We start from the raw sequence: 17,234 nt of genomic DNA, 5'->3' as shown, positions 1-17,234 counted from the left end.
CCACAATAGCCAAACTGTGGGAAGAGTCGAAATGCCCTTCAACAGATGAATGGATAAAGAAGATGTGGTCCATATATACAATGGAATATTACTCAGCCATCAGAAAGGATGAATACCTAACTTTTACATCAACATGGATGGAACTGGAGGAAATAATGCTAAGTGAAATAAGTCAAGCAGAGAAAGTCAATTATCATATGGTTTCACTTATTTGTGGAACATAAGGAACAGCATGGAGGACATTAGGGGAAGGAAGGGAAAAATGAAGGGGGGGAATCAGAGGGGGAGATGAACCATGAGAGACGATGGACTCTGAGAAACAAACTGAGGGTTCTAGAGGGGAGGGGGTGGGGGGATGGGTTAGCCTGGTGATGAGTATTAAGGAGGGCACGCACTGCATGGAGCACTGGGTGTTATATGAAAACAATGAATCATGGAACACTATATCAAAAACTAATGATGTAATGTATGGTGACTAACATAAAATAAAATTAAAAAAGAAAAATCAATAAAAGTTAATTTTTCAGATCAAAAACAGAATCAAATTTTAAAAACTCTCATGAACTAAAGATTACATTCATTCTCTTGTATTTATATAATCTCTCATCCCACTTCAGCTGAGATGTTGAGAAGACCTAACCCAATATTCTCTCCTGTGTCTCTCCCATAGGACTTCCTACTTGATACTTTGATACTTTTCTTTCAAGTCTGACACACGTAACCCTGGACAGAGACTCAAACTTCACCAGTCAATATATGACCAACTCCAATTATGAATTATGTGAATGAGTACTGATTTCAGACATACCACACTCACTCGCTGACCCTCCCACCAGCTGGAAGAACTGCTGGGCAATTTTCATATGGTCCCTCTGAAAAACAAAGCAGAGCTGAGATAGCTGACAGAAGCTGAAAATATTTTATTTGTATTACACTTTATGGTTTTAAAATATGTGCCAGGATTTAACATACACCCTTGTTTTACATCCTCTCCCAAACAAACTAATTTTTATTAGCATAAGTACTAGAGAATCATAACCTGAAACTAAATTAAAACCTACCCTGGGTCGGATAAGAAAAGGAGAAAAAAAATCCAATCCCCAAACTCTATCCTAAAAGTAACTTCATTAAATGAACTCTTTCATTTAGTCATTCATTCACACATTCAACAGATACTGCTCTTTTATCATATATTAGACCTTGTGGTAGGAGCCACAGTTATAACAAGGAGTATTAATTCAATACACTCATTCACTTATTCAATAACTATTTACTCCCCATCTGCTATATGAGGCACTGTAGAGTGAGCTAGAGATAAAAATATTATTTATATCTACTTTGTTCCCAAAAGAACTTAATGTGGCATATTCAGATGAATAAGAACTTAATTTTAAACAATGTTTTGGTGTTTATAAAAGTCTTTGCCAAAGAAACAACTATCCCCATTTTACAGATGCCAAAATTATAGCTCAGGGGTGTGCAAGGTTAACCAAACTCACTGAAAATAAGAATGAAGCTGTGCAATGATTTGCAGTTATTATTAGATATAAACACTGCTTAAAAAATTGGGCTTCTAAAAGAGGAAACAGCAATTCTTAGAGTTAAAGCTTTCTTTTTTTTTTTTTTTTCTTTAAAATCACAGAATTCTTTTTATAATGGAGTCTGGGTTAGGAGATATGGAGACAGGAAAGGAACTGTAGATAAGCCTATTTGTGAGCTTACTGCTGGTTGGACTTTAACATTCATTTTGATCTTTTCCACGCACTATAACTGCAACTATAGATTACCAGTGATTTCATACTCACCGAACCCATTTCCTGGCCAAGGGCCGCATTGACTACTCCTTTGAGGATATACTCCTGGCAACGTGGAATAACACTAATTAATTTCCAAAGAATGCATAGCTATGAAAATTAATTTCGACTTAATGCTATATATATATACACATATAAATTATCAAAAGTTACCCAGAGTCACTTTTCTCTGTTCCATCCCTGGCTTGAATGAAAGAATTAGGAGACTTTAATTTGGTTTTCAGGAAAGTGTCCATATAATAGAATTCACCATATTTGTAAATTTACAATCTTAAGCAGAAAAAACTCAGTGGAAACCTTGAGAAGTTTTATTTCAACTCAATGGAAAAAATTAACAATAAAACATTTATGTAACAATTTTTATCACTTTATTAGCCACTTGCCACTGCCATTCTTTGTGACTACATCATATATATTATCTTCCCTTTCTAATCATATAATAACTTTTATTTGCTAAAAATCCTTTTCCTAAAAAAAAAAGTATCTTCTGATCTCCATTTGTAAGGTATTATCTCTTTTGGAACCCTGGAGCCTCACCTTTATCGCTGTCAGACTTGGGTCTATTCTTTGATAGATACCTTCCTTAGCAGCTTTATAAATTTTTTATGTAGGTACTATTTTTATTTAAGAGGGTTCATAAAAAGAGCAGTATAAAAGATGCTGAAACTTTTAATACCCTGGAGAAATGTATCTGTTTAGATTTCATGGGGTCTAGAAACATTTCAGTCTTTCATTCAGTAAGTGCAATGTCTATTACATGCTTAGTGAACATAGTATTGGAAATACAAACAGACACAGGCTCTGACTGCAAAGAGCTAATAACAATCTAGTAGGGGAGAAAGACAAGTTACAATTATACTAATGAGATAAGTTTCTATATCTTGTTAGTTCCATCAGAATTCTAGATTTTAGTTTTTTCAAAACTCAACCATTTGGAGGAAATGACCACATATAAGGGAGTTTAAAAACATTAAAAAATCCATAATGTTTGGGGCGCCTGGGTGGCTCAGTCATTAAGCGTCTGCCTTCGGCTCAGGTCATGATCCCAGGGTCCTGGGATCAAGCCCCGCATCGGGCTCCCCCACATCCATCCCTGCTCTATGGGAAGCCTGCTTCTCCCTCTCCCATTCCCCCGCTTGTGTTCCCTCTCTCGCTGTGTCTCTCTCTGTCAAATAAATAAAATAAAATAAAATAAATCCAGAATGTTCATTTTCATATTGAAAGTCTCACAGGACATTCCTAAATCAATATATATGGTCTTTCCCGAGATTCTACAAGCTGGAATTTTCTCTAATATGCCTTCCTGCTATCTTTCTGAAATTCTGCTTTCAACAGAAGTTGGTTAGTAAAATGGTAACACATTTTCAATTACCTGAGGAGTAGTAGGTTCCAGATCCTTAATTAAGTTATAAGCTTCTTGTACATCATCTGAAATACAAGAAATAAGTAGCTATACTAGTCTGTATTCCAGCAAACCCTTCTGAAACAGTCCCGAAGAGGTAAGATCCTTCAGCATTCAAACTTTCATGGGAAGTATGATTTGTTTTATCTGTCCTCTAACTCTCTCTATCAAGTTCAATGTGGAGTAATTATCCTAAAGATAACCAAATATCTTAGGAAACCTATAAGTCATGAAGCACCTAAAAAAATGTTCAAGCTAAGAATATGGACTGAGTATTAAATAGCAATGGCATTGTAGTTGTATAAGTAAAACAACTGATTTTTTAAAAAGACAATATATATTAAGTATGTAGGAGTGAAATGACAGGAGGTCTGGGATTTGCTTTAAGACATTTCAGCAACAAAAAGGGACAGGGAGAACGGATGAAAGAATGGCATTATTTTGAAGACTGTTGAATCTGGAATGAATATTTTGGGTGTGCATTTTGGGTGTTTAAACTATTTCGCTTAGTTTGAAAAATTTTATAATAAACAATTTCTAAAACATATAAGATATTTAATTCATATCCAAACGCCTATTTCTTTGTGCTTACATATCAAATAGAACTGTTTGCAAGTTCATGTTCTTATTTTAATAAACACTTATATTTTCCTCAGTGAGGAATATGTTGTCTGGTTGGTTTCTACCATGCACCTAAAAAGGCCCACACTGTTAGTCCAGGGTCCATGACAGAGTGCCACCACCAATACATGGTAGCTACTATCCTGTACTCAAAACTGTTAGATCAAAGACTGCTTAGGCATGTGTCTAACAATTTTAACCTTACTTAAGTAGGGGCAGTAAGTATCACATTATCTTTGAATCATAATATTTCTCATGAGAAGCTGGAAAACACAAAGAAACAGAAAGGCAGACAATTAGAGCAAATATGATAAAAAAAAAGAAACTCAAGACAATGTGGATGTGCCTTATACATAGAAAAAGAACCACAAGGAAGGGGAAGTAAAAACAGTGGAAAAACTGAAATAGAATGGGTAGAGAACAAAAGACAGAAAAAGAAGAGGAAGAAGGAAAAACAGAATGAGAGAGAAAGTTGGAAGCAACATAAGAAGAAAGGATAAAGAGAAAAGGTACAACAAATAAGCACCAATAAACTTGTTCTCTCCTATGAACCTGTTGCAAATATATTTTTTGAAATATTATGGATTTTAAGAGCAAGTAGTTCAGTTAGAGATTAAATGTTCTAAAATATCTCATTTAAGCAAAACCAAGACAAATTTTTCTTACCTTGACGAAGGTAGTAAATCACTAAGTTTAACCGAGCTTCAGGAATGACATCAACCAGGGGAGGCAACACCTGCAAAGCCCCTTCACCTCCTCGGAAAACAACCTAAAGATAAAGTCTGTTATTATGGCAATAAGTATGAATATATTTATTGGTGGAAATGTTTAATTAAGGAGTTGCCACTTATAACTGGGTACTCAGTTATTCCTTGAATATATTTTTGAAGCTCTCAGTATACACACCACCTTGACCCCATTGAAAGCAAGCTATTATCTAAATTACAATAAATTTAAGAAACAGAACAAAGGCATAAGCCTATTGTATACATTTCCTTTTCTCTTCTGTAGAAAACTCTTTTTTTTTTTTTAAAAGATTTTATTTATTTATTTGACAGAGAGAGAGAGGGAGAGATAGCGAGAGCAGGAACATAGGCAGGGGGAGTGGGAGAGGGAGAAGCAGGCCTCCAGCGGAGCAGGGACCCCGATGCAGGACTCGATCCCAGGACCCTGGGATCATGACCCGGGCCGAAGGCAGATGCCTAATGACTGAACCACCCAGATGCCCCAAGAACAGCAGAAAACTCTTAAAGTACCCCAAAATTAATAAAACATTTTTCTAGACAGATATTCTGTATCAAAAGCTCCACGAAGGGGGAGCCTGGGTGGCTCAGTCAGTTAAGCATCCAATTCTTTTTTTTTTTTAACAGTTTTATTTATTTAGGAGAGAGAGAGAGAGCACACCACAAGCAGTGTTAAGGGCAGAGGAAGAAGAAGAGGGAGAAGCAGACTCCCTGCTAAGCAGGGAGCCTGATCCAAGGACCCTGAGATCATGACCTGAGCTGAAGGCAGAGGCTTAACCAACTGAGCCACCCAGGCGCCCCAAGCATCTAACTCTTGGGATTTTGGCTCAGGTCATGATCTCAGGGTTGTAGGATCGAGCCCCACGTCGGGCTCTGCTGGGCATGGAGTCTGTTTGGGATTCTCTCTCCCTCTCCCTCTGGTCCTCCCCACTTGCTCTCTCTTTCTACAAACAAACAAGCTCCATGAAGGAATTTATATAACCTTTCTGAGCCTATTTCCTCATCTCTAAATGGCATTAATAATGTCTACCTTTCAGGATTATTATGAGGATTGAATGAGTTAAAATGGGCTAAATGTGTGGTACATAGTAGGTAACATTTAATTAACTCCGTAAATACTCACAAGCACCTACCATATGCCTGGAATTGTAGTAAGCACTGGGGTTACAGCAGGAACGAATTACTCCCGTCACTACATAGGCTACACTCAACTGGGGAGAGAGCCTCAAACAGCAAACACATAAGTATTATGTCATATGACAGTAAATGCTATAGAGAAGAGCTAAAACAAAATACCATTCAGGAAAGCAGTTTTGTGCACTGTTGTGTACCCAGAGCCTAGCACAGTGTCTGGCACATAGGAAGTTGTTTCACAAATAAATACACAGAAATCAAGGCCATCAGACATGAACTACCTAATCTCTCCTTTCTAACTCAAAAATATTCACTGGGTCATCTTTCTTGATTCTTCCTCGTCTGAGATATTCCCTTCTTTTGCTAAGATTAATTCTTCTACTTATCTTCTTGATCTCATGACTTTAAGAAAAATTAATTCCAGTATAATTAACATACAGTGTTATATTAGTTATATTAGTTTCAGGTGTATAATATACATTACTCAGTGTTCATTGTGATAAGTGTAATCTTAATCCCCATCACCTATTTCACCCGTCCTCCCACCCACCTCCCCTTTGCCAACCACCAGTTTGTCCTCTATAGTTAAGAGTCTGTTTTTTGGTTTGTCTTTTTCTTTCTTTATTTTGTTTCTTAAATTCCACGAGTGAAATCATTTGGTATTTGTCTAACTGACTTATTTCACTTGGCATTATGCTCTCTAGATCCATCCATGCTTCCCAAATGGCAAGATTTCATTCATTTCTATGGGTGAAAAATATTCCACGGTATCCACTGGAATCCATTGTATCCATTCTTCTTTATCCATTCATCTATCGATGGACACTGGGTCGCTTCCATATTTGGTTATTGTAAATAGTGCTGCAAAAAACATAGGGGTGCATGTATTTTTTTGCATTAGTGTTTTCATGTTCTTTGGGTTCCACCCAGTAGTGGAATTACTGCATCACATGGTAATTCTATTTTCAACTTTTTGAGGAACCTCCTTACTGTTTTCCAGAGTGGCTGCACAAGTTTGCTTTCCCACCAACAGTGCACAAAGGTTTCTTTTTCTCCACACCCTCGCCAACGCTTGTTGTTTCTTGTGTTTTTGAGTCTAGCCATTCTGACAGGTGTGAGGTGATATCTCACTGCGGTTTTGATTTGCATTTCCCTGATGATGAGTGATGTTGAGCATCTTTTCATGTGTCTGTTGGCCATCTGTATGTCTGTCTTCTTTGGAGAATGTCTGTTCATGTCTTCTGCCCATTTTTTAATTAGATTATTTGGGGTTTTTTGGTGTTGAGTTGTAGAAGTTCTTTTTTTTTTTTTTTTTAAGTACACTCCATGCCCAGTGTGGAACCCAAGGCAGGATTGAACTCACAACTCTGAGATCCAGAGGTAAACTGAGATCAAGAGCCAGACACTTAACCAGCTGAGTCACCCAGGTACCTCAAGTTGTTTAAGTTCTTTATATATTTTGGATACTGTCTTTTGGATGTCATTTGCAAATATCTCCCACTCAATAGGTTGTCTTCCTGTTTTGTTATTTCCTTGGCTGTGCAGAAGCTTTTAATTTTGATGTAGTTCCAATAGTTTATTTTTGCTTTTGTTGTGCTTGCCTCAGGGGACATATCTAGAAAAATGTTTTATGGCCGATGTCAGAGAGATTACTGCCTGTGCTCTCTTCTAGGATGTTCATGGTTTCAGATCTCACATTTAGGTTCTTAATCCATTTGGAGTTTATTTTTGTGTATGTTGTAAGAAAGTGGTCCAGTTTCATTCTTTGGATGTAGCTGTCCAGTTTGCCCAACATAATTTGTTGAAGAGATATTTCCCATTGTATATTCTTGCCTCCTTTGTCGAAGATTCATTGACCATATAATTGTGTGTTTATTTCTGGGTTCTCTATTCTGTTCTGTTGATTTATGTGTCTGTTTTTATGCCAGTACCACAGTTATTTTGATTACTACAGCTTTGTAGTATATCTTGAAATCTGAGATTGTGGTATCTCCAGTTTTGTTCTTCCTTTTCAAGATTGTTTTGGCTATTTGGGGTCTCTCATAGCTCCATACAAATTTAGGAATGTTTGTTCTAGTTCTGTGAAAAATGCTGTTGGTATTTTGATAGGGATTGCATTAAATCTGTAGATTGCTTGGGGTAGCATGGACATTTTGACAATATTTGTTCTCCTAATCCAATGGATTCTCGTAACTTTCAGCTCGATCTGGATCTTGTTTCTCTACCAGTTATTCTATCTTCATTTGTCCTGGTCCTACTTCCCAACTTTAAACACACACACAAACAAAAATCTTTCTCTTGGTGCCATTGTTCCCTCCGGATAGTGCCCTATTCTTCTCCTTCCTTGCAATGCCACACTTCAAAACTGTGTGGCTTATTGCTTCAACCTTATTATTCTCTCACTCCCTAATTCCTACTCCCAGCACACTAGTGAACTTACTCTCACAAGTCATGAATTAACCCCTTGAACCAATTCAATGGATTCTTCTGTCCTCTTGCTCAATGCTGTGTCTGTAGTTTGGACACTGGTGGCTGTAGCACGACCACAAAAGCATGATTTACTAAACACTATATGTTAGATACTGTGTAAAGTATCTTACATACATTACCTCATTTAATCCTCACAAGAAAATAAGGTAGGTACTGTAATTTCCCTTATGGCACATATGAGAACACTGAGTCTCAACGATGCTAAGGGACTCACCCAAAGGTCCAAAGCTAGTACATGGTGTAGCTTGATTTTGACCTCAAGTCTGACTGCAAAAGCCAGTGCTCAGAACAACCATTTATATCGCTTAGTATGTTTAGACTTTGTTTTAAACTATAAAAGTGATATGTGTTCATTGGGAAAAAAACTTATATATAGTATTACCAAAGGACAAAGGACAATTTCCATGCTCTCCCTTCTCTCTTTAATCCCACTCTCCAAGGGTAATCTCTATTTACTAGCTGATATACCCCCTCTAGTCATATATACATATCATGGTTCTTTACTCTGGCTCTACATCATATCCACCTGGGAAACTATTAAGAAAAAAAATCCTGATAGCTGAGCCCTAGCCCAACCATTAAATAAGAATCTCTGGGGGGTGGAGCCCATGCATCATTATTTTTAAAAACCTCCCAGGTGATTAAAATGTGCAGTTGTAAATGGCACTGCAATATCTAGGTGATATTTCCCATCCCCCCTCTCTTGTTTTATCTGCTTATTCTCCTTCCTTCAGCTCCTTAAACGCTCTCGTGGGACCGTATTTTTCTGTTTTTAATCCTTTCTTCCATGTTTAGTTGTCAGGACTGTAGCTATCATTTCTCTTATGAAACTCCTAAATCTACTCTCCAGTCTTGATCTCTCTCCAAGCTTGATTTCCAGACTACTATCTCTAACACATCATTCTCCACAAAAATTTAAGTTGATAAACTAGATGAGAAGTGAAAAGAGGCAGAAGCTCATAATAGAAACTCTCCAGAGAAAATTATATCTGTGATGGAGGCCTGAATTAGAGAAGGAATGGAATAAATATAAGACTTTGCCAAGAAAGAATCAGTAGGATTAAGTGACCAAGCAGATATCAGAGGTAAAGGGGAGGAGAGAGTCTACAGCAGAATTGGTGCTAAAAAAAGGAATAGAGAAATCAGAAGGAAAAGGTGTAGGTATTATTAATGCCATTTTCAGGTGAGGGATCTGAAACTCAGCAATATTACATAATTTTCCCAGTGTCCCCAGGTGTCTGAGTTGAAAGCAGCTGCGCTGTGTCCACAATACTGCATGATCAATTAAACTTTACCTGAATATGGATACTTTTTTTTTTATCAATGGCCACCAGAGTCCAGCCTTAAACCTGACCGCCTCTTTATTTTTTCCCTAAGACTTTCCTTTTCACTATGCCCCAGGACACACTTTCTGTTCTAGTAAGCTTAGCCTGCTCATAATCTTTCACATATGTCATTTTTGTTCTAACTCCATATCCTTGCCTTCAACGGACCCTCTAAATCTCAGCCATCCTTCAAAGATGAACTCCAGCTGGACTTTGACCAGAAAATCCTTCCCGTTTATTGTAACCCACAAGGAACATGTCTTTTGGTCTTTGCCAACAGAATGAACACTTGGACCTACAATGCCTTGCACTTCTTTCTAAATGTTATGTATGTATTAATGCCCTCCCAGTAGGGGTTTCCTTGAGGAAAGGACCTGATATCTGAAACTTAATTTTCTCTTCTCCATAGCAAGGAGGGGTTCACTTTGAGTAGAGAAGTATTTGTTGCAATATCTCCCTTCATTCACCCTTCTAACTGCTGGGAAATACTGAAGTAGCCTAAGACTCAGTTCAGCCAAGACAGGAAACCGCTATTCACCAGATTGTGCCTGATGAGTTCTTTAGCAAATTCAAAGGAAGAAGAAGCGTTGTCCATCAAGCTTTTCAGTTCTGCCTGAAATAGAAAAAGGAAAGGCTTAGAAAAATGACAAGTGTACAGGTCTTATGCCACATAATTGCACAATGTTTTATAGTTTACAAAGAGTTTAACATGCTATTTCATTCATATTTCATTTGTTCCTCAGGACTCTAAGAGTCAGTGTGATTGTTAACTTCATTTTACAGATGAGAACATTGAGGCTTATAAACAATAAATGATTTGAACCTTGCACTAAGCAGCAAGTTTGAAACTAGGGAGCCCACGTCTGAAGACTCCTACTTAATCTTTTCTTGCAGAGTTAAAGGTGATAAAGGAGCTAAACTTTTGAAAACTGGGGTTGATTCTTCAATCTGATCATTCCACCTATATCCCGAATTCTCACAGTACCTCCTTCCTACTGCATTGGCCTTTATTTACTTAGCACAATTAAAATACCTTCTCCTATTATTTATTAGACTTATCAGATCTCTTCTGTATTCTATTACCTCCTTCACTCCCTATAGAACAAACGGTCACTTCCAGCATCTTTACTAACACCTTAGATTCACTTATCCTTCTTCACTTTCTGTTATTCCTACCTTGCCAATCTATAATTTTGAGTAATCTTCCTCTCCTCCTTTTTCTACTTCCATCAGTTAGGTAGCTAAGCTTCTCAGGATAAAATAATTAAATTCTTGATTGTTCTCACTAACCACTACAAACTTCTTCTATTTGATCTCATATGGGATTGTGCATCTGCCTCAGCAACCCTTTTATTAATCCCTCCTCTTGTCCACAGCAGCAATTCCAAAGTGTTTGGTAATATTAGGATAGATCAGCAGTTTTCAAGCTTTTTGATCTCAGGATCTCTTTTATAATCTTAAAAATTATTAAGGATCCCAAAGAGCTTTTGTTTTTGTGGGTCATAGCCCACATAAATAGCCCATAGTACAATATATATTGTATTATAAATTAAAACAGAAATTTTAAAGTATTCAATTAATCAAAAATAATAATAAGCCCACTACACATTAACATAAATATTTTTCACTTAAGAAAACTGCATTTACAAAACAAAAACTTAGTGAGAAGAGTAGTATTGTTTTATATTTTTGCAAATCTCTTTAATGTCTGGCTTAAAAGAGGACAGCTAGATTGGCATGTCTGTATCTGCTTTTGATCTATTTTGAAATTATGCTGTCTCTGGAAAGCCTCACGGCACACTCGAGCAAAGGAAAGCGAAAAGACAAAATCTTTTAGTATCATGAGGACAGTTCTGATTTCAGGCAAGGCCCGCCAGAACAAGGGCTGCACCAAGTGAGATGCCTAGGGCACAGAATTTAAAGCAGAACTCACTGCACATGAAAAGATGTTCAACATCATTAGTCATCAGAGAAATGCAAATCAAAACCACAGTGAGATTTCACTGCACATCCAATGGGATGGCTACAATAAAAAAGTCAGATAATAACTGCTGGCCAGGATGTAGAGAAATGGAAACTCCTATACACTGCTGGTGGGAATGTAAACTGGTGTAGCTACTTTATAAAACAGTCTGGCAGTTCCTCAATTAAATATAGAGCTCCATCTAACCTAACAATTCCACTCCTAGACATATACCCAAGAGAAATGGAAACACGTCCAACACATGTCCAAGAACATGTACACAAATGCTTATAACAGCATTCATTAGTCATAATAGGCCAAAAGTGGAAACGACCCAAATGTCCATCAGCTGATGAATGGAAAAATAAAATGTAGTCTATCGATACAGTAGAATATTATCTGGTCATAAAAATGAATGAAGTACTAATATAGGCTACAACATGATGAAATTTATAAACATGCTAAGTAAAAGAAGACAGTCATAAAAGTTTACATATTATATATTACTTTTTTATGAAATATCCAGAATCAGCAAATCTTGAGTCAGAAAGCAGATTCACAATTGTTTGGGCTGGGGGAATGGGGGCCAGGGGTTGATGGAGTTTCTAAGGGGCATGGGGTTTCTTTTTGAGCATAATGCAAATGCTCTAAATCTGTGGTGGTGATTGCACATATCTGTGAATATAATAAAAACCAATGAATTGTACAATTTAAAAGGGTGAATTATAGGGTCTGTGAGTTATATCTCAATGAAGATGTTAAAAAAATAAAACTATAAATGGAAGATATGGATCATCTTATCCACGTTAAAGTGAAAATGACCTTTCTAAAAGCATGACACCGGGGCACCTGGGTGGCTCAGTCGTTAGGCGTCTGCCTTCGGCTCAGGTCATGGTCCCAGGGTCCTGGGATCTAGCCCCGCATCGGGCTCCCTGCTCGGCGGGAAGCCTGCTTCTCCCTCTCCCATTCCCCCTGCTTGTGTTCCCTCTCTCGCTGTGTCTCTCTCTGTCAAATTGATAAAAAATTTTAAAAAAATGTTTTAAAAAATAAAAATAAAAGCATGACACCAATGATAGAAACCATGTAAGAAATATTCTTCATGAAACATATCCTTTTACATTCAAATTTTCTGTCCTTATATTTAAAACATATATTAGGGTTTTATCTTTTCAATCTAATTTGCCAATCTTTGTCTTTTAATTGAGAAATTAAACCTCTTAGATATATTTATAGGGGTGCCTGGCTGGCTCAGTTGATGGAGCATGCAATTCTTGGTCTTGGGGTTGTAAGTTTGAGCCCCATGCTGGGTGTAGAGATTACTTAAAAAAAATAAAATTTTTAAAAATAAATATAATATAGTATAAATATAGATAATTTGGATTTGAAAAAGGCAAAACAAGAAGGCTTTTAGAAGATAATACCAAGGGTGCCTGGTTGGCTCAGTCAGAAGAGCATGTGACTCTTGATCTCGGGGTCATGAGTTCAAGTACCACACCCGGGGTAGAGATTACATGTTTTTAAAAAATAATTTTTTTTAAAAAAGGAAGATAATACCAGAGAATATGATCTTGGGCCAGGAAATCATCTTCAACAAGATACAGAAAGCACCAAACATAAAGGAAAAGATAGATAGCTTTGACAATCTTTCTGCCTCCAAAATATGTGATAATTGTTAATATTTACTGAGAGTTTACTATGTATATCAAGCTAGAGACTTTACATACGTCATATCATTTAATCTTTACAGAGACCCATAATAAGTCAGTCTATTACTTTCCTTATTTTGCAGGTGATGCTTAAGGAGGTTAAGTAGTTCACTGAAAGCCACATACCTACCACCCAGAAGTGGAATTTGGGGTCTATCTTATTTCAAAGCTCCTGCTCTTAATCACTGCTCTGGAGGCCTTCCCAGTTTGGGGGAAAAAGTTCTTTTAACTAGTTATCCTATGAAACTAGCATTCCCCTTCCTTTCAGCAGCCTCTTATTGTCACTGCTTCTACTGCTCCATGACCTACTTGTCATCCCTCTGCCATAGCCTTCATGACAAATCCCAATCCAAGCAATTACTCACCCATTCCTTATCTCCTTGTCATCTACCCCAATAGTAATGATATCCTAATCAGAGTAGCACATTGTAGGAAATCCTATGAAACCCAATGGCTTTTTCGCAATCTTCATTTTTATTGACCTCTTTTGAACCTCCTCCTTCTTTATTTTTTTTAAAGATTTTATTTATTTATTTGACAAAGAGAGACACAGCGAGAGAGGGAACACAATCAGGGGGGAGTAGGAGAGGGAGAAGCAGGCTCCCCACGGAGCGGGGAGCCCAATGCGGGGCTCGATCCCAGGACCCTGGGATCATGACCTGAGCTGAAGGCAGACGCTTAATGACTGAGTCACCCAGGCGCCCCCTCCTCCTTCTTTAAACATGAGTCTCCCTTAATTTCTTAGTCATACTAAGTGTGAAGTCTTAGTATTCTCATTCAACCAATACTTAATTGACACCAACTTTGTGTGTGCATTGTGCCAGGTACCAGGACACACATGTCAAAAGACACAGTTTCAATCCTCAATAAGCTTGTCTAGATGAAAGATAACTAGGCAACTATCAAATAGCATGCATGATATTTTATATCTATATCTACATATATACCTATATGTATCTACAAATATATCTATATCTATCTACCTATAATCACATATAAGAGAAAAGAAGAAAGTACCCCTAAATTTGCAGTTAGGTCGATGGGCTTTAGAGTCAGATAGACAGGGGTTTGAGACCTGAATTTGTCACTTGTTAGTCATAAAACTTTGGGCAAGTTATTTAAAGTACATCAGGAATTAAGTGAACCAGTACAGATTATATCATGCTTACTACAGAAGGGCAGAACGCTATTGGTGTTTGTGGAGAGAATGAACCATAGAATATTGGACGTATTATACAAATTACCAGAGGAATGCCTGATTTTTAAGTGGTTTAATAAAATTATTGGCAAACACAAACTATATTCTACTGCTAACCCCCTCCCCGAAAAAGCTTGTCAGGGTACATTTGACATAGTCATCTCCTGCTGGAATACATTATAAAATTAATATGTAAACGTCACAGACACAATTTCAAGTGAAAAAGCATGTCTTTTGGGGGATAGGAAATATAGTTTGGCGCCCTGACTCACATCATGCTAGACCTACAGAATACTGGTTAACCACGCTACCCATACCAGACTATGGAAAGAACACATGCAGACAAAATGTAAACATTTAATAGACTGGAAAATATTGGCAAATCCCCAAGATTAACTCAAGGTAGAAAGGCAAGAATATATTTCTTTTATTTGCTCTTACCAAAGGCCATAAACTCTAAAGAGATCAAATTGCGAACCAGTTTACTATTAAACTGCTGATGCTGGAAACCAGCCAATTAGGCAGACTCCGGGGACTCTGTAGTTGAAGTGAGTATACCCAAGAACATATTGTACATAACATAGAAATGGACTGCTCAAGGGCACCTGGGTGGCTCAGTCGTTAAGCCTCTGCCTTCAGCTCAGGTCATGATCCCAGGGTCTTGGGATCGAGCCCTCTGCGGGGAGTCTGCTTCTCCCTCTCCCACTGCCCCTGCTTGTGTTCCCTCTCTTGCTGTGTCTGTGTCAAATAAATAAATAAAATCTTTAAAAAAAAAAAAAAGAAAGAAAGAAATGGACTGCTTGATTGCATACTAAGCAGTTGAAGTGGTGGGCATTCGTATTGCCAGAACAGACCACTTTTATCGACATAAGCCACAAAATGTGAATCTGGGCCTAGGCGAAGGACATATGCTTTCCACTCCACCCCTCTCCCACGATTACTAAACACTGTTTCACTCAGGAGCTGAGTCTGCTGTCAGCTACGTAATAATGTCCCTTGCTATTACATTTACACAGTGAATTTTGCTTTGATAGAGTTGGTTTGCTGGTTTCAGTTCCTTTCCCTCCTCCTCCAGTGGCACGATCCCAGCTGGAACTGTTTTTTGGGCAGGGGTGGGATTTTAAAATTTTGACACATGCACAAATTTTACATTGAATTTTGATGGCTTCTGGCATCAACTAAAATAATGGCTGAGGAAGTAATTTCCATGGCCCCCCTCACACTGTTAATCTAAAAATGACCTGTATAGGGGTGGCTGGTTGGTGGAGTGTGTGACTCTTGATCTTGGGGTTGTAAGATCGAGCCCCATGTTGGGTGTAGAGATTACTTAAAAAAATGAGATCTTTAAAAAAAAATCACCTGTTTATTACATAAATAAATAAGTATCTGTAAATAAATATAGTATAGAACATGCCCTCTTTTTTCTCTCTCTCTCTGCATATGTGTATATGTGTGTGTGTGTATAGTGTCAAATAAAAGGAGGTCCCATTGTCTGGGACCATAAGACCATAGTATGGTCTACTATGCACTCTCAGTTTCCTACATAAAGAAAGCTAAAGCAGAATTTCTCCACAGGATTGTCAGGGGAACTAAATAATAGATACAAAGCATTCTGCACAGTGCCTAGAAGTTAGCTAATTTCTAAGTATTTATAAAATGTTTACCACTATTGCCTCTTGGGATAATCCTGAAAGAGACGGTGAATTGTACCAAGCAGAATAAGGCATTCCAGGAAATGAGAAAAGCTATGAGAGTAGGAGAGCATGGTGTGTGGAACAATGTCAGTGGCTAGAGAGGAGAGGACAAGGCCAGAGGCAGGGAAATTATTTAAAGAACCGAAATAAAAGATGAGGAGTGCTCAGACTAGAGCAATGGTAGAGGAGAAGAAAGGATAGATCAAAGAGATATCTAGGATGCAGAACTGAAAGGAACTGGTAGATGATTAGATGGGGTGGCGAAGAAAAAGACTGATGGAAATCCTAGGCTTGTGATGTGATTTACACGCTGGTGACAATGAACCACAGGGTCACAAACCTATTTTAGAGGAAGAAGCAGAACTGTTTAGTTTTGACATATTTAAGGTAATGTAAAGCATCTAGGTAAAGATATCTACAATACATTAGACACACAGAACTCAGAAATTAACATTTTTTTAGAATATCTAATCAATATAAGTATTTATATAGAGTTGGTTCTCATAGAATCACCCTGGCGATAACAAAGGGATATTAACCAGGAGTTACAAATAATAGAGTCTTATGAATAACCCAAAAAGTATAGGGTTATTCAAAGTGGAATTCAGTAAATTAAAAACACATTTCCATCACTACCTCAGCTGCTTTGCCGTTGTAAAGGCGAAAATGATTACAGGCCTTAAGATTGAGTGCGATGGTGCTATCAGGAATTTGCTGAAGGTAAACTGCCAGAACTTCTTGAGACACATCATAGTAATCCAACTTGTAGTAACATAGGGCCACATATACATTGAGGGCAAGGTATTCCCTATTAGATGAAAGAATTAAGGGTTAACAGTTTAAGTCTACTTCATAGTAAGGTTGTCAAACTACAAAGACTTTTTTAATGGCTCAAATGGACAGCCAGGCGAGGAGGACATGAATTTGCCTTTTGAAGAAAGAAGGCAAGATATCATCAGTGCAATATTTTTCTTTTGTATTGTAATATTTGGATGTTTTGATTTAAGTAGAATGAGAGATGACAACTAAAGGAGAAAGGGAAGCATTCAACTCCTACCAGTTCATGTTAAAAAGACTAAACTAATGTATGCTGTAACTGGCCTAAACTGTAAATAAGCATACATCAGACAAAGGATGGACACAC

The 17,234-nt window shown here is 37.5% G+C and overlaps 1 protein-coding gene across 2 annotated transcripts in view; it reads right to left on the bottom strand.

Moving 5' to 3' along the window:
* IFT56 (intraflagellar transport 56) overlaps positions 1–17,234 on the bottom strand; it is a 49,387-nt gene that overhangs the window by 16,677 nt on the left and 15,476 nt on the right. For both annotated transcript variants that reach the window (XR_003204952.2, XM_025854971.2), the window contains exons 8-13: positions 16,727–16,898; positions 10,068–10,142; positions 4,504–4,606; positions 3,187–3,242; positions 1,806–1,859; positions 809–872 (exon numbers count right to left, since the gene is read on the bottom strand). Coding sequence is in view for 1 of the 2 variants with exons in the window: in XM_025854971.2 (XP_025710756.2) it covers positions 809–872; positions 1,806–1,859; positions 3,187–3,242; positions 4,504–4,606; positions 10,068–10,142; positions 16,727–16,898 (524 nt within the window). In the remaining variant the exon portion in view is untranslated. The remainder of the gene's footprint in view (positions 1–808; positions 873–1,805; positions 1,860–3,186; positions 3,243–4,503; positions 4,607–10,067; positions 10,143–16,726; positions 16,899–17,234) is intronic.

This window comes from Callorhinus ursinus, unplaced genomic scaffold (genome assembly GCF_003265705.2).
Source record: "Callorhinus ursinus isolate GAN/ISIS: 27379988/994484 unplaced genomic scaffold, GSC_fseal_2.0 scaffold12, whole genome shotgun sequence".
Classification (NCBI taxonomy): domain Eukaryota; kingdom Metazoa; phylum Chordata; class Mammalia; order Carnivora; family Otariidae; genus Callorhinus; species Callorhinus ursinus.
The sequence above is the reverse complement of the archived record's forward strand: the minus strand, read 5'-3'. Positions and strand labels throughout refer to the sequence as shown.